Genomic DNA, 23,907 nt, shown 5'->3' on the forward strand with positions numbered 1-23,907 from the left:
TCCAAGTTTGTGTTTATAATTAGTCATTAAATAATTGGCATTACCATGATGACTTACCTTCTATCTCCTCTTAATTTTTATTTTGAAATAATTACAGGTCCACAGGTATAGGGAAGTCCTGTGTACCCTTTAGCCTCCTCCGATGGTAACAACTTGGTTAACTATAGTACAATATCAAAAACGAGGAGATAGACATTGGAACAATCCACAGTTTACTTGGATTTCCTGAGTTTACAAGCACTTGTCTGTGTGTATGTGTATAAATAGTTGTTTGCAGTTTTATTACAAGGTAGCTTCATGTAACCGCCACCACAATCAAGATACAGAACTGTTTTATAGTTATATACTCCCTTTCCCTAGCCATTCGTAACCACTGGCAACCACTAGTCTGTTCTCCATTTTGTAATTTTGATATTCCGAGAATGTTGTATAAGTGGAATCATCCAGTATGTAACCTTTTGAGATTGGCTTTTTTCACTAAGTATAATTCCCTCAAGATCAGTCCAAGTTACTATATATCAGTATTTTGTTCCTTTTTCTTGCAGAATAGTATTGCATGGTATGGATGTACCCCAGTTTAACCATTTATTGGTTGAAGGGCATTTGAGTTGTTTCTAATATTTGGCTATTATGAATGGAGCTATGGAAATATGTGTGTAGGTTTTTGCATGAACATAATTTTCACTTCTCTGGGATGAAACCCCAAGAGTACAATTGCTAAGTTCTATAGTAAGTACATGTTTGATTTTAAAAGAAACTGCCAAAGTGTTTTCTAGAGTATCTTGTATTAAGTTGCCACCATCAATGTATGAGTGATCCAGTTCATCCTCATTAGCATTTAGTGTTGCTACTTTTTAATTTTATTTTTATTATTTATTTATTTATTTATTTATTTTAAGACAGAGTCTCGCTTTGTCGCCTAGGCTGGAGTGCAGTGGTGTGATTCCAGCTCACTGCAACCTCTGCCTCCCAAGTTCAAGCAATTCTCGTGCCTTAGCCTCCCAAGTAGCTGGGATTACAGGCCCCGCCAGTAACGCTGGGCTAATTTTTGTATTTTTACAAATTTGTATTTTGTATCTAGAATGCAAAAAGGACTTCCAAAACGCAATATTAAAAATATTATCAATCTAGCTGGGCACAGTGGCTCACGCCTGTAATCCCAGCACTTTGGGAGCCTGGGGTTTCAGCACGTTGGTCAGGCTTGTCTCGAACTCCTGACCTCAAGCAGTCCAAAGGTCTCGAACTCCTGACTTCAAGTAGCCTCCCAAAGTGCTGGGATTACAGGAGTGAGCCACTGCACCTGGCCTTTAATTTTATTAATAGCCATTCTGATAGGTATGTAGTGGTATCTCATTGTCATTTTAATTTGCATTTCCCTAATGGCTTGTGATGTTGAACATCTTTTCATGTGCTTATTTTTCATCTATTAATATATATTCTCTCTCTGAAATATCTGTTGATGTCTTTTCTAATTGGATTACATATATATATAAAATTTTTTTTTTTTTTTTGAGATGGAGTGTCACTGTGTCACCCAGGCTGGAGTGCAGTGGCACGATCTCAGCTCACAGCAAGCTCTGCCTCCCAGATTCAAGTGATTCTCCTGCCTCAGCCTCCAGAGTAGCTGAGACTATAGACGTGTGCCACCACAACCGGCTAATTTTTGTATTTTTAGTACAGATGGGGTTTCATCTTGTTGGCCAGGCCAGTCTCGAACTCCTGGCCTCAAGTGATCTGCCGACCTCAACCTCCCAAAGTGCTGGGATTACAGGCATGAGCCATCGCGCCCAGCCAGATGCTAATATTTTTAATGTTGTGTTTTGTAAGTTCTTTTTGTATTCTAGATGCAAGTCTTTTATTGAATATGTGGCTTGTAAATATTTTCATCCTCTTAACAGGGCATTTCACAGAGCAAAAATTTTTAATTTTGACAAGGTCCAGTTTATCAATTTTTCCTTTTGTGAATGGTGCTTTTGGTGTCAAGAACTCTTTGCCTAGTCCTAAGTCTCCAAGATTTTCTTTGTTGTCTTCTAAAAGGTTTATGGATTTTACATTTAAGTCCATGATCCAGTCAAGTTAATTTTTATGTAAAGTATGAGGTTTAGGTCAAGGTTCATTATTTTGCCTATGAATGTCCAGTTATATTGCACAATTTATTAAAAAGGCCCTCCTTCTGCCATCCGTACTAATTTTGAATGCAGGTTTTCAAAAATTTTTACTTTATATTTTTATAGGCTCGAGAACTCTTCCTAAAAGCAGTAGAAGAAGAACAAAATGGAGCTCTCTATGAAGGTAAAAATTCAGAGCCCAGGTTCATATCATAGCATTTCTGAATAACGAGTCTGTTATTAACCATATTTTTTTTTCTATAACGTATTTGGTATAGAACATCACTTTTCTTAATACATTCTTCCTTCAGTACTCATTGGAAATTGGTTCCAGGACCCTTTGTAGATACCAAAATGCTCAAGTCCCTTATATGAATGGTGTAATATTTACATATAACTTACTTATTATATAAATAGTTGTTATACTGTATTGTTTTTTAAAATTTGTATTTATTTTAAATATTTTTGATCTGCAGTTGGTTGAATCAGAGAATGTGAAACCCATGAATACAGAGGGCCAACTATATTTGAAATTGTTTTTTAAAAAATAAAAAATAGAAATTGTTTTTCTATATAACCTGTCTTTTTGCAAAAAAAAATATTGCTGGGAAACATCATCATGTTGGTAGGATGAGCAAAATAACTTTTTTTACATTTAGCTTTAGTTATTCTTCATTAATAAAGTATTTAAAAATTGTTCATTTTAAAATATGCTCTTTTTATAGGTGAAAATTACTTCAGAGGATGGGAATATAAAGGATAAATTGAGGAAAAAATACATGTTTTTCTTTCTAAGTTCCAATTTACATATTACCAACAGAAATATGTGGTAATATATGTGTCAGCTTTGTGTCTTTTATTAACCCAACAGAAATGTGTAAATAAAGGATAGGACTATTTACCATATTAGGTTTGTAATTATGCTTTCATTTTGTGATAGTAAAGATAATAATTGATGCATAGGAAAAAATCCTTGTGCTTGAATCATTTGAAAATGCCCCAAAAGTAACATCATTCAGAATTACTGCATTTATGTGCAAGTTTCTTCTAGGGATATTTTTCTTTAGATTTTTAGAAAGGCCCAGTTGATCAAGTCCCTTTGCAGCCTTCATTGGTTTGTGAAATTCGCATCTCCACTTAGTGTATGGTAATTCATCCAGAATAATAGAACATGGCAGAATACATTGAATCATAAACTTCTTCGTAGGGAAAGAGAACTAGTCAGCCTCTACAGCTCCAAGTTCTACTGGTGTATCTCTGTGGGGAGAGTTATTGAATATTACAGCTCTAAACTACCTGTCTAGGAAATTTGTAAAAAATAAGTTTTGAAGATTACTTAGGTAAATAAGAGGCAGCTGGGCTAAAAGAAGTTAAATTTAAAGGATAATTAAAAAACAAAAACAAAAACTATTCTTTATTTCACCCAGTAGGAAGCATTTAATTTTCCTCAACTCTGTGTCTTAGAAAAGTTTGCTTAGAAGTGTTTTTGGCCAGGCATGGTAGCTGACACCTCTAATCTCAGCACTTTGGCAGGCTGAGGCGGGAGGATTGCTTGAACCCAGGAGTTCAAGACCAGCCTGGGCAACATAGCAAGATGTTGTCTCTACAAAAAATTTAAAAATTAGCTGAGTGTGCTGGCTGGGGCATGCCTGTAGCCCCAGCTACTCAGGAGACTGAGGTGGGAGAATCACTTGAACCTGGGAGGTGGAGTCTGCAGTGAGCCAAGATCGTGCCAACGGCACCCCAGCCTGGACAACAGAGTGAGACCTCGTCTTAAAAAAGAGAGAAGTATTTTTGTTGGCTATAGCAATTGCATCTTCAGAGCCCAAAGAAAGACAACTATTTAAAAATCATGATACGTAAGAGGGTGAGGAAAAAGATGGGAAGGGCTAATATATATGAGTAAAATACAACATCTTAAGTTTAGGGAAAAGTTTCTTTCTGGGCAGTAAGGTTTGGAAATAGTTTTGTGTCACTGAACTACTATTGCATGTAGAAAAACAGAATTTGGCCATTTGTAAAGAAAGTTACCAAATTAAACCACAGTTAAGGGTATAATCAAAGGAAATGACAAAAATGTGTGGTCACAGCTAATTTAGCTTTATTTCTTCTTTTAGCCATCAAGTTTTATCGTAGGGCTATGCAACTTGTACCTGATATAGAGTTCAAGATTACTTATACCCGGTCTCCAGATGGTGATGGCGTTGGAAACAGCTAGTGCGTATATAATTTGATAGATAGTAATGCATAGAGTTTGTTAAAGTTAAGCATCTTTGCCCTGTTGACTCTTAAGATGGTGCTAATTCTGTTGAGCTCTATACTCTTTAGTATATCTTTGTTTATAAAGTTGTAGAAATTTTTTAATTAGGGAAATTGAAAGATAACACATAGAAATGCGCCTTTTAAACAGATACAAAAATAAACAGATACAAAAAAAAAACAGCTTAAAAAAATAAAAGCAGTAGTTACTGAAAGGAGTAAATTAAAGGACACATTTCAACTTTCTGAAACCTATTTGAAATAGAAAGTTTTAAAATGTAATTAGGCTAAATTTGGCAAAATGTTAATAATGGTTAAAATTGAGTGATGGGTACATGGGATTTTATTACACTAGTTTCCTTTTGTATATGTTTGAAATTTTACATTTTAAAAAAGCCTTCTAATTTTATTGGGAAAATGCTGAACTATAAAAGACGTTATTATTCTCTTAATGTTTTTAGTAAAACATTAAAACTCTAACATTTATTTAAAAGCACAGGTGCAGAATATATTCCTAAAAGAAATCATGGTTGAATTGTATAGTTGCCTCTTGCATCAAAGCCTTGAAGGAGCGTTGGTTTTATATGGATAAAGATCAAGAAAACTTACTTTTAAGGCAATACTTTTGCAAGACAATTATAAAATTGTTTTGGCTTAATTCCACTATCTCCCAAAACTCAATTTGCTGATATTAGAAGGGAAGGGAGTCTGTACCCATGAGAGAATGTCAGGTTAAAAATAGACAGTACAGAGAAAAAAGTTTTGGTAATGAAATATTATATTAGCTATTATATTAATATATTCCCTCTGTCATGAAATAATTGTCACCTTTATTGATAACATATGCTTATTGCCAATGTTTTTTAACTGCATATGGTATTAACAAGCTTTGGATAAGTCATATTAAAAACATCCCAACGAGGTCAGTATTAATAGCCTGTTTAAATTTTCAGCTAATAATACTGTTCACCAAATTAGAGTTAACAGTGTGAAGTAGTTCATACTTAAAATGAATCACTTGGGTTTTTTCTAAACCTTCTTTAAATTTGGGTAGAGTCGTTTAGACTCAGCTCTTAGCCAGTTTTATAAATATGTGCCAGATGCTGTTAAGAAAGATTGTATTAAAATATTAAAGAGGCATTTCTGTTCTTTCCCATTTTTTATACAAACCCAGATGCTATGAAAGTTCTTTAAGGATTCATCTTTTTTTTAAAATAAGATCTGATAAGCCCTAAAAGTTTGCCTTTTTTTTTCTTTCCTGTAACATGTTTGTAGAATAGCCATTGAGTCCATCTAGCCTCAACCACACTTATATTTTGTTGTATTATAAAATGCCCTTCCTGGTTTTTTTTTTTTTTTAAAGTCTACATCACTTGAAACGTCCTGGTTTTCTAACTTCGCCTTCATCCAATCCTCTTTGTAAGTCTGATCATCTTTAAGGTTTACTTCAGTAAAAATAGAAAGCTCATTTTTCTAGCACCATTCACTACACATTTGTGTATACTGGTAGATGATTTGTGAACCCTAAGATGTTTTCAAAGTAGGTATTTTCCTCTCTGAAGGTAGGCTGATAAGGCAAACCTGTTAGAAAACCCTTGATAAGTAAGTACCTCAGATGACATCTGTAGATTTGGTTTTTATCCAGTTAGAATAAATTAAGGTTAAAGAACATACTATGTTAAGATTTTTGAAATCATTTGAAAGCTTGCACTAACTCATAAAATCTCTACTTTACAATAAAATTAGTTAAATCTCAACACTTGTATCCAAAAATTCTAATTCTTTCAGGATGATAATTGCTGAAGCTTTTTTCTTTGAAAAACTTGGTACGGTATTCCTTTGTAAGACAGGATAAATTCATCACATTTAAAAATGTATTACATGTTGAATAAGCTTTAGGTGACTTTTTGTAAAGCAAATTTGAAAATGCTATGAAAAATCAGTTTCTAAACTGTACGCTTGTAGACTGAGGCACTTAATTTATTCACCTCCCTTTTTTCAGCATTGAAGATAATGATGATGACAGCAAAATGGCAGATCTCTTGTCCTACTTCCAGCAGCAACTCACATTTCAGGAGTCTGTGCTCAAACTGTGTCAGCCTGAGCTTGAGAGCAGTCAGACTCACATATCAGGTGTGAATACTTGTTTTTCATAACTCAGTGAGAAATATCTTAACCTTAAAGATTTCCAAATTTATAAGGTCAGATAATTTGCCAGATAACTGCTGCTTTAGTTCAGAATATGGTGGAAGATCTAGTTGTAATTATCATTTGCATATACTATTAAGCTGTTTTGTGTTTTGTTTTGTTTTGTTTTTTGAGATGGAGACGTGCCCTGTCACCCAGGCTGGAGTGCAATGGTGCAATCTCGGCTCACTGCAACCTCCGCCTCCCAGGTTCAAGCAATTCTCCTGTCTCAGCCTCCCAAGTGGCTGGGATTACAGGCGTGTGCCAACACACCCAGCTAAAGTTTTGTATCTTTAGTAAAGACAGAGTTTCACCATGTTGGCCAGGCTGGTCTCAAACTCCTGACTTCATGATCCACCCACCTGGGCCTCCCAAAGTGCTGGGATTACAGGCGTGAGGCACCGCGCCCAGCCCACTAGTAAGCTGCTTTAAAATCTGAAGCAGAACAGTTTGTAGTGCTGTTGTTTAAGGATGCCATACCTTTCTCAGTAAAGATCTAACAGGGTAAGTCGGAGTTGTTGAGGTAGCCCTAAGAAAACTGGAGGAATACTGGTATCATGAAGCATCTCAGCCATGTTGGACAATTGTCCTGAGACAGGCTGAATGTTTAGAAATTAATGTATTTTTGTTCAGGCGTGGTGGCTCACGCCTGCAATCTCAGCATTTTGGGAGACTGAGTTGGGAGGATCACTTGAGGCCAGGAGTTCAAGACAAGCCTGGCCAACATGGTGAAACCCCACCTCTACTGAAAATACAAAAATTAGCTGGGCGTGGTGGTGCATGACTGTAGTCCCAGCTACTTGGGAGGCTGAGGCACGAGAATTACTTGAACCCGGGAGGCAGAGGCTGCAGTGAGCTGAGATTGTATCACTGCACTCCAGCCTGGGCAACAGAGCAAGACCCTGTCTCAAAAAAAAAAAAAGAAATTAATGTATTTTTAATATGTTAAATGTTGTTTGGTTCGGGGCTTTTTCAGAGGAGGACAATTAAAAGTTTTCAAGGAGATGAAAATAACTTTAGTGTTAATAGATGCAATATGGATCACACACACATAGATTATTTTTCTAAAACATTTATTTTAATATGTCTGGCAAAATAATCTTATGAGGGAAAAGAGTGCTTTATAAAAAGTAGCTTCAGATCTCTACTGAAAAAACAAAGATATTTATGTCTTGATGTTAAGAACCATTCATTATTATTATTGAGTAGCTAAATACATTCATGCTTTAGCTCAGCAATACAGAGGGTGTGATTATAAATTTCTAGGAAGGTATAAAATGTACTGGGAATGTAGTTGTGACAATAGAATGATATACAGGAGAGTCACTGAAGGATGATTTTCTTTTGCAGTGCTGCCAATGGAGGTCCTGATGTACATCTTCCGATGGGTGGTGTCTAATGACTTGGACCTCAGATCATTGGAGCAATTGTCGCTGGTGTGCAGAGGATTCTACATCTGTGCCAGGTACTAAGTTTTTGTTTTTGTTTTTTAAACAACTGAGGCAATGGTGAAAAGAAAGATGGTCCTTTGCCAATCCTGATAAAATTACTTGATTGGTGTTCTGAGTTAAAGCTTAGAATAAACAAGTTTTGCTAAGCTGTACTTAATTTTCTCAAATAACTTAGAATTTAAAGACTAGAATATGCTAGGTTTCTAGGGTATAGAATAATATGTAGGACAGATGTAGTAACCCATACTACTTCCATAGAGTTTGCATGCTAGCTTAACTGATTTGGGAAAAAGAATTATATTGGAAAAATATATTCAAGTCATTTTTATAGTAACTGTAAACTCATTGTGGTAATGGTTTAGATTAAAACAGCACTAGCATTTTCTTATGGCTCATTAAAAGTTATTCTATATTTTGAAAATTTTGCTATGTGTGGGAAAGGACTCTATTCAATAAATTGTGCTGAGATAACCGGCTAGCCATGAGCAGAAGATGGAAACTGGATCCTTTCCTTACACGATACACAAAAATCAAATCAAGATGGATTAAAGACTTAAATGTAAAACCTAAAACTATATACTTAGTTCTTATATAGAATTTTTAAAAACAACTTGTTCTTAAAATTCAGATGCATTATTTTTAAATTAATTCCATTTGGAATCTTGTAGTTTTCATAAAATATTTGAATTTCTTGAAGACTCTTTTTCACAATTCTGTGTGCTAGTATATTTAACAAGTACCTATTAAACACCTAGTGGATTGCCACTAGAGTCTCTAGCACTGTTATGTCAACCTAAATAATAAGCAGAGAGACTCTCTAAAAGACATTTTTTGAGAATAATACATTGCAATGGGAATACACATGCCATAGTAAACTATTCAGGGAAACAAAGGTTTTTAAAGGAAAAAATGAGGATTACATAATTGTTTTGAAATACTTAATCCTTGACTACAAGGATCAGTAACAAGGGTGACGCCAGTCTGAGATTGGACAGACAGTTTCTTGGGCGGATGTCCTTGCAGCAAAAATATTTTTTGTATAAGGCTGTGATGGCCTTTGTGCAGAGTTGTGTTTTTTATAGTCTTTTTTGTTAACCAGTCATAGAACCTGAGAATCTTCTCTTCATGGCCTTCCTCAGCTCTCTTTGTCAGGGTTTTCTTAACATTAGTGACTCCGTTTTTATTTTAACAACTTTCACATTTTCCCCTTTTGATCAGTATCTTTCTCTGATCAGTCATCTCGTAGTTAGATTTTGACATCCCATAGTACCAGCATAGACCAATCCTGGTTTCTAGTCTCATCCCATGTTGGGGAAAATGATTAGCGACTGGGAGTCCGTGTCAAAACGCTTTTAAGCCGCATTTGGGCGAGAAGGGACGTTTGAAGGGAATGACTCTCAGGCTGTGTCTACCTGGATTCCATTATTAAGTTTGATTTTTGTCTGTTCCATAGTCTTTTGTTACTCAGAATGCTGGGCCGGCATTATTGTTAGGTGTGGTACTTCTGCAGAAATTTAACAAGTAACAGATACAAAGTTAATAGTAATATGACAATTCCAATTTGCATAATGGTTTTGAGCCATGAACCTAGGCTTAAGAACAACTAATTGAGCAGACCAGTGACCACAGGGAATTAGGTGAGACCATGTAATCATGCGACCTGTTTTCTTATTTTGTGAACATGGGTCTCAACTTTATCAGAGGGATTTATCTAGGTACAGCATGTAGTACTAGCAATAGCACAGATATTTTCTTTTTTAACCAATGAATACTAAAGGATTTCTTGGGTTAGGTTCTGTTAAGTTACCAGCAGAAGCTATTGATTATGAAATTTCAATTACACCATTATCCTGTCAAGTGAAAAAAGTAGCATTAAGTGGGGGTAAAAGTCTTATGATATGGTTCTGATGTCATGGGAAAAGCTGTCTACAGCTTTCACAAAAACATCAGATTCTCCTCCTGATTTATGTTTGAATGTCTCTGGTCATGATATTGTGGTGTGGCTCATATATCAGGCATGAGACTTGTTTCTTAAAATTTGAATAGTTTCAGCTTATAGGGCTTTACGAACAGAAGCTTTTGTTTTTAGTTGGAGTGTTGTAGTCCAGTCCTGGAGGAAACTAGGAGAATTCATGAAACAATCCAGTGTACGTGTGGATAACAACAGGTGTATTGTAGTTTTTTTTTTTAAGAAACTTTTTTTTTCCTACATTGATCATATAGGAATTTCAGATTTAAAAATCTCTTGAGGCTAGGAAGTCAAAGAGAGGTAGACTTTAGGCTTCACTTAGGATCTTAAGGTTCTTGGGCCTGCTAGGAAGTGACAGGTTTTACTCATGATAAGGCTGAGAACTCTTAAAGCCAGATGTTTTATGCACATTCTTAAATATGACATTTTCAGTCAAAGCCTTGGTAATATAACTAATGTTTCTAATTGTATCCCCATATAAAGAGAGTAGATTTTTATTGAACTTGTATAAATAAATATGAATAGTTTCTCAATTTTGGAGAAATCAAGTAGGGAGAAAAAGCAAATGGTTCCACCTTTGTTCACAAAAGTCTTCTAATGTCATAAAGACATTCTCTTCATCATTTATATCAGTTTTATGTAATTTTTTATTATGCTTGATCTTTATTAGCAGTTCAATGAACCCATGAATTTATTAGAGTTCTGGAAATTTTTATTTAGTCCATTGATCTTAAAGTTAGCAAAAATCTTTGTTCAAGAGTACTGCTAGAGTCTTTTCCATGAACAGCAGTTTTGGACTGTAGCTGATTGCAAATGGTTTTAGAGAATTCAGAATAATAATTGTGATGACAAAAACTTAGAATAGCCATGTAAAATCTGATGAAAGTTCTCAGTTGATGAGGGAATTTAGTTATTTCTAGTACATGTAGCATTTTAAGACAACCAGAATCATGACTGACAGTGTCACATCAGGACTATCAGACTTTTATATAAATGTCATCTAATCTTTAGAATACTCACATTAATAACATCTATACAAATATTAACTTTAGAAAATATTTGACATAATAGAAATTTATAACTAATAGCATACTAGATTTTTATGAGTTTACATAGTTTTGGAACATTTATATCAATAATATACCCATAGATGTAACTGAAAGAAGATCTAATACTTACTATTTAACAGTGCCTCCCATACAATTTACCAAGTGAGGTTAATCATTTGATGTATCTACAGGATGAGAGATACGTTCTTTGAGGCTTTCCAGGAGCCCAACTAGAAAATCCCAAAGTTGGCTGGGTGTGGTGGCTCACGCCTGTAATCCCAGCACTTTGGGAGGATGAGGGAGGTGGATTACCTGAGGCCAGGAGTTCGAGACCAGCCTGACCAACATGGAGAAACCCCATCTCTACTAAAAATACAAAATTAGCCAGGCGTGGTGGCTCATGCCTGTAATCCCAGATATTTGGGAGGGCTGAGGCAGGAGAATCACTTGAACCCGGTAGGTGGAGGTTGCGGTAAGATAAGATCGCACCATTGCACTCCAGCCTGAGCAACAAGAGTGAAACTACATCTCAAAAAAAAAAAAAAAAGAAAATCTCAAAGTTAATTTTAGATCGGAAAGCCTTAATTTAGGATCTTGATTCTGGGGAAACCTGCCAGAGATGTCAAAGGTTCAAAACATTTGATCAAAACAAAATTGCTCGCCACTGTGAAGTTACTCATTTAACCATACTGATAATCAAAAGATCTTAAAAGCAATGCAGAAAGTTACACAGATGTAAAAGCCTTAATCCTTTTAAAGCTCAGTTTTCCTAAGTAACCAAAAACCTAATAAAGAAAACACAGGCGTTATATTGATAAAATATTAAATTTTTTTTAGGCCAGTTGCCAAAAAGATAAAGAAATACCTTTTATAGGGTATTTGCTTCTCCTTGTGGGAAATTTGTTTAGATAACTTGGAAGTTAAACCGGATAAAAAGGGTACTTGAATTTACTTAGGGGCAGGAAGTATCCAGGGTTATATGTCTACATTAGAGAGGAATATAAACAAGAAAACTAGTAACTTGAGCAGGAGAATACATGGCTCTTAAATAGCATAGGAAGTTTCCTGGTTACATGGAGTAATTCAGATATCACATAAAGCCAAGAGTACAGAATCAAGTTATATTGGAGGAAAACATTGCTCTTCTAGACCTTTAAACTAAACATTTCAGGCCAGACATGGTCACTCATGCCTGTAATCCCAGCACTTTGGGAGGCCAAGGTAGGAGGATTCCTTGAGGTCAGGAGTTCAAGACCAGCCTGGACAACATCTCTACTAAAAAAGCAAAAAAATTAGCCGGGTGTGGTGGTGCACGCCTAGCTACTTGGGAGGCTAAGGCAGGAAGATGGCTGGAGCCTGGCTGCAATGAGCTATGATCACGCCACACCAGCCTGAGTGATGGAGTGAGACCCTGTCTCAAAAACAACAAGAACAACAACAAAAACACAGGTGCAGTGGCTCACATCTATAATCCTAGCACTTTGGGAGGCTGATGTGGATTGATGGGTTGGACCCAGGAGTTCGAGACCAGCCTGAGCAACATGGCGAAACCCCGTCTCTATGATAAAATAGAAAAAATGGTTGGACGTGGTGTGTGTACCTGTGGTCCCAGCTACTCAGGAGGCTGAGGCAGGAGGATCACCCAAGCCCAGGAGTTCAAGGCCACAATAAAGCGTGATGATGCCACTGCCCCTGCATTCCAGCCAAGAATGACAGAGTGAGATCCTATCTCAAAAAATAAATAAATAAAAAAGAAATAAATATTTCAGTGTCAGGCTATTAACAGCAGAGCTAGAACTGGAGGGAAAAAATTAAGAGGAGTTGACAAAAAGGTTGAAAGAGAGAGCTATCACCCTAGCCAAGCAAAAAGATACACTCTTTCAAGGGGAGAAAGAACAGAAGGCAATGGTGTATGACCTGCAAACCATGCGCAGGAGGGGTACAGCAAAATTTGAACTTCTGATGTAAATCTGAGAAGCTTCAGAAAGAAAAATTTTACCTTGAGAAGTGAAATTACCATTCTGAGTGAAAAAGACAGCGTTTCCAACCTGGAACTAGGGAAATTAATTAGATCCCAGGAAGAAATAGAAACTGTAGTTTTGCAGATGGCTGTTAAACAGATTTTAGAATTTAAAATCAAAACCTCTTACAGTTTTATTAATACTAAGAGCAAATGAATACTTTAAGAAAACCTCATTGTTCTAACAGAGGACCAAGTTTTTTAGTTTTGTATTAGTTTATTTCTAATAGCAAAGCTCAATCTTTAGAAAGACTTATAAACAATTCTTTTCAATTATAGCCAACTTGACCACACACAAGATCTTTTATGAACCTTATCACAACTTATATTGATGACATGCTTGGACTTTCTGCTCTGTTGTATACCTTCCTCTTTCTTAACCAGTCGTTTTACTTTAGGACAAAAATCTACCATACATAAGCAGTGAGTTTTATCTCAACATGAATGGAAAAGTCAGCAGATTCAAAGTGTGAAGAAAAAAAATAGAGAACTTAGACTATATATATTCTATAGTTGCAGGTTTTTGAGTGATGATAATTTGAGCTGTAAATTTTTCTTGATGTAATTTTGCCCATCAGTTTAAAAATGTGCACAAGAATAGGCTATAAGATGTAGTCAGCTGGAATCCCAGAAAACCTGGCATGTTTTAACGTTTGAGAATCCCATTCTGTTTCTTACTACTCTCTCCAGAGGAAAGAAAATTCTGCAAATCCTGTCAGAGAAAGTCAGCAGTTTAGACCTGTGTTTTAGGTGGTGGTGACTGACCTAGTGGTTTGTCTTTTTTTTTTTTTTTTCTTTTGAGACAGTCTCACTCTGTCGCCCAGGCTGCAGTACAGTGGCACAGTCTTGGCTAATTGCAACCTCCGCCTTCCGGGTTCAAGCGATTCTCCTGCCTCAGTCTCCCGAGTAGCTGAGATTATAGGCATGCACCACCACCGCCTGGCTAATTTTTGTATTTCTAGTAGAGACGGGGTTTCACCATTTTGGCTGGCCTGGCCTCTAACTCCCAACCCCAGGTGATCCGCCCACCTCAGTCTCCTAAAGTACAGGAATTACAGGCCTGAGCCACCGCACCTGGCCCTAGTGGTTTTTTCTTTTTTTTTTTTTTTTTTTTTTTTTTTTTTGAGATGGACTCTTGCTCTGTCGCCCAGGCTGGAGTGCAGTGGCGCGATCTCGGCTTACTGCAAGCTCCGCCTCCGGGTTCACACCATTCTCCTGCCTCAGCCTCTGTAGCCCTAGTGGTTTTTTTGGGGGTTTTTTTTTTTTTTTTTTCGAGACAGAGTCTCGCTCTGCCGCCCGGGCTGCAGTGGCGCGATCTTGGCTCACTGCAAGCTCCGCCTCCCGGGTTCACGCCATCCTCCTGTCTCAGCCTCCCCAGTAGCTGGGACTACAGGCGCCCGCCACCACGCCCGGCTAATTTTTTGTATTTTTTAGTAGAGATGGGGTTTCACCATGTTAGCCAGGATGGTCTCGATCTCCTGACCTCGTGGTCCGCCCGCCTCGGCCTCGCAAAGTGCTGGGATTACAGACCTGAGCCACCGTGCCCGGCCAGCGCTAGTGGTTTTTAATTAGCCATCTTCTGCCCACCATTCAGAATCTTTATTTTTGCTTGTGGAAGATTTTCACAAGCAAGGGAAAAAACCAAATCAAAAACCAAAATAAGAACGTTCACAAATATTTTAGCACAGGCATGCAGATCAAACAAAATATTAAACTGAATGCACAGACCAAATCAAAAGTAAATTCACCAGAAGACGTGAACAGAATGTAAATTCTGTAGAAACCAAGAATACCCAATCTAAAAAGACACTTTTCTTTACACCAGAAAGGACTTACCAGGAAAGACAAAAAGTTTATCATCTCAAAAGGGATGTATGGTCCTTTATTAAGGTGACCTTATCCAAACCAGATCCCAAATGATATCAAGAAGCCTCTACCAAAAGGAAGGAGGCTCAGCCTGAAAGAAGATTCACCAGGGCAGAAAAGGCAAGCCGTGGAAGTAGAGTGCTCAGAGCACTCAAGTAAGTATTGCACACTGTTTCCAAGAATCTCTGATTCCTTCAGGTAATGATCTTTTCAGATCCCACTTCTGACACTTCTGTATTTCAACCTAAATAACAAACCACCTAAATAACAAATGCCCAAAAGTTATTTGGGATTAAAGCATCACAATGGGAATACACATGCCATAGTAAACCATGTGCTTATTCAGGGAGGTAAAGGCAGGCAGGTTTTTAAAGGAAAAAATGAGAAGGATTACATAATTGTTTTGGAAATAATTATCCTTGGCTACAAAGATCATTAACAAGGGTAATGCCAGTTCAAGTTTGCACAGGCAGTTTGCTGGGCAGATGTCCATGTAGAAGTATTTTTTGTATAAGGTTTAATGGCCTTTGTGCAGGGTTGTGTTTTTTGTAGTCTTTTTTGTTATCAGGCATACAAGCATGAGAACCTTATTTTCATGGCCTCTCCCAGCTCTGTCAGGATTTTCTTCACATTAGTGATTTCATTTTGATTTTGACAACTTTCATAGTTATTCCATTAACTTGTAATAATTGTATGTGAGAAAATACTATAAAGAAGGAATTGGGTTGATCTGAGTGCAGTGGTTGTTTACATCTAATTGATCACAACCAGTTACAGATTTCTTTGTTCCTTCCCCACTCCCACTGCTTAATTTGCTTAGCCTAAAAACAAAAACAAAGAAAGAAAGAATTGGTTAAGCAAATATTCAGGAATAAAACTTCGTATGTCATCATAAAAGTAATTCTTTAAAAGCAAACATTTTAAATATACATTTTAACATAAATTTGAGGGGACTTATCTTTTTCAATCTGACACCAATATAAGTAGTTTTTGCTTCATTTGCTTATTTATGAATGAATGAACAATACAAGGTCTTGTTCTGTCACCCAGGCTGGAGTGCACTGTCGCCATCATGGCTCACTGCAGCCTCAAACTCCTGACCTCAAGCCACCCTCTTGCCTCAGCCTCCTGAGTAACTGGAACTACAGGCATGTGTCACCATGCCTGGTTAATTTTTTTTTTTTCATTTTGTATTTTTGCCTGGTTAATTAAAAAAAAATTTTTTTAAGAGATAGGGTCTTGCTATATTGCCCAGGCTAGTTTTTACATCTTTAAAACTGAATACTTAGCTGGGTGTGGTGGTGCACATGCCTGTAGTCCTAGCTGTTCAAAAGGTTAAGCCAGGAAGATTATTTGAGCCTAGGAGTTCTGGGCTCTAGTGCACTATGCTGACTGGGTGTCCACATTAAGTTCCGCATCAGTGTAGTAAACTCCAAGGAGCTGGGAGCCACCAGGTTACCCAAGGAGGGGTGAACTAGCCCAGGTTAGAAATGGAGCAGGTCAAAACTCCCATGCTGGTCAGTAGTGGGATCATACCTGTGAATAGTCTCTGCACTCTAGCGTGGACAACATAGTGAGACCTCATCACTTTAAAAAAAACAAACCCTGAATATTTTTTTTTGGAGATGGAGTCTCACCCTGTCCCCTAGGCTGGAGTGCAGTGGCGCAGTCTTGGCTCACTGCAGCCTCCATCTCCCAGGTTCAAGCAATTCTCCTGCCTCCGCCTCCTGAGTAGCTGGGACTATAGGCACCCACCACCATGCCCAGCTAATTTTTGTATTTTTAGTAGAGACAGGGTTTCACTATGTTGGCCAGGCTGGTCTCGACCTCCTGACCTCGTGATCCGCCTGCCTTGGCCTCCCAAAGTGCTGGGATTATAGGCATTAGCCACCATGCCCAGCCCCTGCACTAATTTTTTAAACAAAGTCCTGTTGGTGCTCCCTTCAAAATATCTCCAGTCTGACTATTTTACCACTTCTGCAACAACCCTTCCAACTCAGCCACTGTTCTGTTTGGTTTGGGTTACATAGTGGCATCCTACCTGGTCTTCCTGTTTCCACTCTTATACCACTAGACCATATTCTCCGTAAACCACCAGAGTGATCTTTTAAAATAAAAGCATAAATTATGTTCAAAACCCTCCAGTGGCATCCATCTCATGTAAATAACCACTCCTTCCTACAAGATGCCACCTCACGTGCCCCGACTGCCTCATCATAGTTCCCTCTGCACAATGCCCACTTTGCCACAGCTGTGTGCTCCTGCTGGCTCTTGGGTGAGCCCACCAGTCACACTTCTGCCTGAGGGCCTTGCACATGCTCTGGCTGCTGCCTGAGATACTTATCCCCATCGCTATGATCACCTTCCCAGAGAGGCATTTCCTGGCCTCCCTATCTATTTCCTCACCACCATCATTTCTGTCTGCTGACTCTACTTTGTCTGTTGGTTGATTTTTGTACTAAGCGTACTACCAGAAGCTTTCCTCTCAGTTTGCTTTCCCACAGTAAAAGAGCAAGGCCTTTACCTTGTCCATTAGTTTCTCCTCAGAACAGTGCCTCCCAGGTGTTCAACAAATACTTGCTAAATAAAAGATGGCTGATAGCAAAAATATTTATGTCTATGTATAGGGACTTAGTCTTTATTGACATTGTGCTTTTATTCCCTAGAGACCCTGAAATATGGCGTCTGGCCTGCTTGAAAGTTTGGGGCAGAAGCTGTGTTAAACTTGTTCCGTACACATCCTGGAGAGAGATGTTTTTAGAACGGCCTCGTGTTCGGTTTGATGGTAAGTTGGATTCTGTAGAACTCAGCAGAAATACTGATCTATAATGCTGATTTTGATAAATATGCCGTTTAAAGTTTCTGTGATGAACGTTGAGTACTGTAAGCATGTTTAAAGGAAACCACAGTAAATGTAATGCTGGAAATGTCTGAATATTATAATTTTTAACTTTTTAAAATTATTTTCATAGGAGTGTATATCAGTAAAACCACATATATTCGTCAAGGGGAACAGTCTCTTGATGGTTTCTATAGAGCCTGGCACCAAGTGGAATATTACAGGTACAACTGTAGTACACTGAGTGAGTGGAAAATTCTCTCTCTCCATGTATTAGTTAAATGGACATCTGTTCTTTGTTGCTTTTGATTGACCCGTAAAATGGCCCTCAGTATTTTTATCTAGTACTCAATGTAGGAATTACACTAAAAAAAAAAAAAAAATAGGCTAATATAAATTAGAGAATTTCTTCTGGCCTCTTTTAGACTTCTCCTTGTCTTTTGCCCTGGGTGTATTTACTTGCCTTTTCAAATAGCTTGTGCTTTTATTCCACCTTATTGCTTGCCAAATATTATTGTCATTTAGAAAAAAATAGACATGTTAACCATTGTGTGTGGATCTCACTTCGTTTGAAATTGTTGCTTTGGGAAAAGCACAGAACTTTAATAAAACAATATTTGACTTTTATTCAGTGAGTAAAACTTAAAAGTTCAACAGTTTCCCCTGAGGAAGATAAAATATCTTTGGTTCTTTGTTGCTGGACTGACAGGTAGTCAGTCATATTTGTTTTAATGTTTTAGCAGTTCTTTAGCCCGTGGTATTTCAGTGTTGGTTTCATAGCTATGAATAGGCATAGGTACTAATAGATAAGGACATATTTTATACTTTGTGTGTGGGGTGTGTTTTGGTCTTCTTTTTCTTATTACATAGGTACATAAGATTCTTTCCTGATGGCCATGTGATGATGTTGACAACCCCTGAAGAGCCTCAGTCCATTGTTCCACGTTTAAGAACTAGGAATACCAGGTAGCATTTGTTTTTTAAATGGCTTTCCATCCAGTCTATGTTTTATTTGGTTGCTTGCAGGTTAAAGTAACCCAGTGCTTCCTTCACTTAATACTGGATGATTTTAAAAGCAATCATTTGGGGGCTTAGGAAAAATACCAATTTCTGAGCTTTTCCTTAGAAAATCTACTTCAGCAGGTCTTTGGAGCCTTGGAATTGAGGTTTACTCAATCCTAGCTGATTCTTTTCAAGCAAGAGTAAACACTGTTGTAATTTGTTACTTCTTAGATTACTTATATCCACTTAATAACTGATTTAGATTCAATTTGTGTTTTTTTTTTTAAGGACTGATGCAATTTTACTGGGTCACTATCGCTTGTCACAAGACACAGACAATCAGACCAAAGTATTTGCTGTAATAACTAAGAAAAAAGAAGAAGTGAGTATACGAGGTGTAATTAATAGTTTTCTTATCTTAATAGCCTATTCATCCAAGCATTCTTGATTAGAACAACAACAAAAAAACCCTGTCCGATTATTTATACTGTTATATAAAATGTATATTAACTTCTAGCTATCACTGAAGAAAGCTGGAGAGTTTTCTAGAATGTGGTTTTTTTTTATTGGATCAGCTTTTTTGTTTTTTACCAGATAGTTTGTTTTTTATATATGAAAATATAAAGCTGAAATCTCTTGTGAAATAACTAGTACAATTATACCTGAATATGTTTTTGGCTCTGCTCATGTCAAATCACAGGCGATTTTTCTTCCTAAATTAGCTCATATAGATAATTCTTTCCATAAGGATATTGCTAGAACTTCAGTTTCTACTGGAAATAACCTAACTTCAGATAATTTTCTTCTTCCTGTTCTTACAAAAGGAAAAAAATGCCAAGCAAATATGATTACTGACATTATTACATTCTAGAGTGCTTTAAATTGTCTTAACAGATTGGTAGCCTAATTTTTTCACCTTTCTCCATATGCACGTTTTCAATCCTGGTTAAAAATTGTTATATGTACCCAAGAAGCCAGTTGTATGGTATTTGGAATAAATATTAATATTTACTTGTTGCCTTTATAATTAATACAGCTTTTGAAGGATATTTCTTCTGTATGAAATTCCCCCTTCTCTAACATCGTATGTCAAGACAGGGCAGAGTTTCATCTGCGAGTCCTATCACCTTGTGGCTGCCTGTTGCTGGCGTCTCCACTTCCCTCTGATGGGCTCCTAGAGCCTGGGCAGCAGCAGCCTGAGAGACAGAGTGTGTCTGCACTCTCTGTGCAGGTTTCCTGTGACTGTGACTGCAGGTTTCCTGAGGTCAAAATTGGGAATTTGGAAGGCCTTAGTGGCTTAGGTTTTATCTAATCAAAAGAGTTTAGGAACTCCCATGTAGAATGTCAATTTTCTCTTCAGAATATGATGAAACATTCATAGTGTTTACATTTTTTTGTTTTTAGCAGCAGTATTTGCAGAAGTGTAATTCTAATGAACCTTGTCACAGCTGTTTGCTCATTTATTTTACTGTTATTGCAAAAGATAAGTTATACTCTGTGCTTTTTCAGCATCCTTCACCAATTTATCACTTTCCCTCTTAAAAAATGTCTAAGTGTTTTCCAGTAGAAGGAAATACTAGGCTTAGAGGTAGGAGATAATAATTTTACATCCCATCTATGTGATGTTGGTTACATAGTAGTTTTACCTCCCTGGATCTTCATTTTTTTAGCTAGTAAATAGAAATAACGCAATCATATTTAACACATGAGGTTATTGTGATGATTAACTGAGATGATGATTATTATGGGGAAAAATCTGATATTTTTAGAGTATTTAACAGTTTTTAAAGCACTCATACATTCTTGTGATATTCAAAACAGCTCTTTACTGTGTGCAAATATGTTACTTTTAGTGTCACTGTTGCATCATATTTCTATAAACATGGAAGTGAGGTAAAGGTTTCATTATAGCTTATGCATCTTTTCTTTTGCAGAAACCACTTGACTATAAATACAGATATTTTCGTCGTGTCCCTGTACAAGAAGCAGATCAGAGTTTTCATGTGGGGCTACAACTATGTTCCAGTGGCCACCAGAGGTTCAACAAACTCATCTGGATACATCATTCTTGTCACATTACTTACAAGTAGGTGAATGCAATAAAAATAACAAGGTTACACTATAAATGTATACTTCATATCCAGCTTAAGAATTTCAGATATGTTTCTAATTTCTCAGAGTTAACACTACATTACAAACTAAAATCAGTACTACTGCAAACTACTACAAACCAAGAAAATGGCCCAAACGAAAAAGACTAAGCATGCTTGAGGAAGCAGAGCATCTGGAACACTCATATAGTGCCCATTGGAATGTGAATTGGTACCACCACTTTGGAAATGAAAGTAGCATTCCATGGGAAGAATAGTACTTAGTCAGCTGTGAGCTGTCCATGCATGACTGAAAGCCATTTTAAAATACCAGATCATTTTTCTTTTCCCACAGTTACCATTTTTTGCTTTATTTCCATTTGTTTTATTCTCAGGGATTATACACTGATTGAATAAAATTGTAGTTAGGAAAGTAAGTCTGCTAAAAAAATAAGATCAGAGGTATTCCAAAGCCACATCTGTTAGGTGATTCCTATTTAAAACTCTTTGTTCTATGCAGTAGCATTTACCTGTACATCATAATCAGTGAACTGAAGAGGGGAGGTATGAGAAAGGAGCTATACAGAAATATATAAAACTTAAAAAGGAACCAGGGAAGTGAAATATCAAGTCCTGTGGCAATTAAGGTTAGCTCTTGTTCGATTTCAAAGAATATTGGTATGTGACTGAAGGCTCTTTGTTCTGCATGAATCTAAAATTCTGAGAGAGAAGTTTTGAGGTCAGCTTCCATTAGCCTCTTTGCAACCTTAACCACATTGTTGAAAACTGTGTCACATTTCCACTTTACAGATAACTTTTCCCTGCTCATTTGGAAGGTCCTGACAACAGAACATTTTTCTTTCTCATCTTTGCCTACAAATTCTACTATATCTCCTTTTTGCTTCTCTCTGTAATGCTGTGGAACTTTTTTTTTCTACTTTTCAAAGAAAGAAACCTGAGCAGGTGTGAAGGCTTATGCCTGTAATCCCAGGACTTTGGGAGGCTAAGGCAAGAGGATCACTTGAGGCTAAGAGTTTGAGACCAGCCTGGGCAAAACTGGGTTACCCCATCTCTACAAAAAATAAAAATATTTGCCGGGCATGGTGATATGCACCTTGAAGTCCCAGCTAATTTGGAGGTTGAGGTGGGAAGATCATTTGAGCCCAGGAGTTCAAGGCTGCAGTGAGCTATGATCACACCACTGCACTCCAGCCTCGGTGATAGAGCAAGACCTTGTATCAAAAAGAAAAAAAGAAACCAAACCCTGAAGTAGAACCAAGCAAGTGAACGATGGATGGTTATAGTTTATACTTGACCCATTAGAAAAACATTGTTTATTTAGGAGAAAAAAGGACATTACCATAGGCATTATTTGTAGCTGCTAATTATCACATTGACTTCCTTGTAATATTTATAAAATCACTTGAATTCTTGCTTTCGTTTGTCTCTCTCAGTGGTAGCATAACTTACCACCTACTTTCCCTCCCCCCTGCCTATAATTATGCTGTTGATCATGCAATTATTAAATAATCAAATTCTATTCTAGGAATATAGTTCTTTCTGAAACATTTTAACAATAACCTAATGTCTATAGCTTCTGACCTAAAAATTCTATCTTAGGAATCTCTGAAGGACATCAAAATCACATAATTTTTAATTGAGAAATAGTAGACACAACCTAAATCTCCAATTAAGTAAACTGTGGTACAAGCAGACAGTGAAATATCATCCTGCCACTAAAAATGGTTTCTGCAAAATAATGATGTGGGAAAGTACAATTAAATGAAATAAAAAGAATTACTAAGTTTGATCTCAAGAAACACTAGAAAATATCCTTCATATAGCTCTGAGTGTTGGAATTATGAGTGACGTTTCTGTATACATTTCTAAATTTTTCGAGTTTTCTACAATATGCCTATATTATATAGAATTTCCTAAGATGAATTAAAAATAAAAAAGGCTAAAGCATAGAATAACCTTCCCCAAACACACAAGGATTTTAAATGAGTTGAAATTTCCTCATACTAGTAATTTTGTGCTTTTTTTTTTTTTTTTTACAGATCAACTGGTGAGACTGCAGTCAGTGCTTTTGAGATTGACAAGATGTACACCCCCTTGTTCTTCGCCAGAGTAAGGAGCTACACAGCTTTCTCAGAAAGGCCTCTGTAGAGCCTCAAGTCCAGTCCTCTATCACTTTTGCATGAATTCAAGTATATAGCGCAAAAGAGCACCTAAGTTATAAATGTATGTGTATATATATATATATATACACACATATATATATATGGAATTGGAACTTAAATTGTTGGAGTTCTTTTAAGAAGAATATAAATTGATTATTTTTTTTATTTAAAGGGATAGTTGATTCTTGGGGTGTTTTGAAATTAAGTTGGAATTAAGTTGCTTAAGCATATTTATGTTGTGAGAAACCTTAATATGAGGTTTATCATGCCCTTTTTCAAGCAGATTTATGAGCAGATTTCTGTCACATAAGTCATCTTCTGCTTGAGCATCCTAATATTTAAATGCATCAGGGGAGCGCTCCACTGGATAAGCATTTTATTTCCCGCATGGCATAATGTTTTTGCACTAAAGGCTCAAAGTGTGAGAACCTGTTCTGGACTTGTTGGAAATTATTTCACCAATAAAGATCATAAATAAATGTTTCTTTCAAGAAAATGTATTTGGATGGCCTTTTTAAAGTAACAGGATATTTAATAAGAGTCCTAGATAGCCAGCGGAGACTTTAAGAATCATTGCCTCTAGCTGGGTATGGTGGCATGCACCTGTAGTCCCAGCTATTTGGGAGGCTGATGCAGGAGAATAGCTTAAGCCCAGGAGTTTGAGTCTGGGAGTTTGAGTCCAGCATGGGCAACATAGCAAGACCCCATCCCTTATTAAAAGAAAAAAAAATAATTTCCTCATTTCATCATTGGTCTTTATATGTAGCCAAAAACACTGACCTCATGTAGGCACCTTACCAATATATGACATTAAGTGAGAGTGAATCCCGTAGGACTGGAACACTTCAAGCTCAACCAACTGACTCAGTTGTCATTCTTCACAA

The 23,907-nt window shown here is 36.9% G+C and overlaps 1 protein-coding gene across 1 annotated transcript in view; it reads left to right on the plus strand.

Annotated features, from left to right (window-relative positions):
- FBXO9 (F-box protein 9) overlaps nt 1-23,519 on the plus strand; it is a 32,150-nt gene extending 8,631 nt beyond the window's left edge. The window contains exons 4-13 of the mRNA XM_054493609.2: nt 2,233-2,292; nt 4,226-4,325; nt 6,370-6,500; nt 7,905-8,019; nt 17,576-17,694; nt 17,882-17,972; nt 18,619-18,714; nt 19,039-19,132; nt 20,685-20,836; nt 22,901-23,519. Of these exons, the coding sequence (XP_054349584.1) occupies nt 2,233-2,292; nt 4,226-4,325; nt 6,370-6,500; nt 7,905-8,019; nt 17,576-17,694; nt 17,882-17,972; nt 18,619-18,714; nt 19,039-19,132; nt 20,685-20,836; nt 22,901-23,009 (1,067 nt within the window). The 3' untranslated portion in view covers nt 23,010-23,519. The remainder of the gene's footprint in view (nt 1-2,232; nt 2,293-4,225; nt 4,326-6,369; nt 6,501-7,904; nt 8,020-17,575; nt 17,695-17,881; nt 17,973-18,618; nt 18,715-19,038; nt 19,133-20,684; nt 20,837-22,900) is intronic.
- The last annotated feature ends 388 nt before the right edge of the window (nt 23,520-23,907 follow it).

Source organism: Pongo pygmaeus, chromosome 5 (genome assembly GCF_028885625.2).
Source record: "Pongo pygmaeus isolate AG05252 chromosome 5, NHGRI_mPonPyg2-v2.0_pri, whole genome shotgun sequence".
Lineage (NCBI taxonomy): Eukaryota > Metazoa > Chordata > Mammalia > Primates > Hominidae > Pongo > Pongo pygmaeus.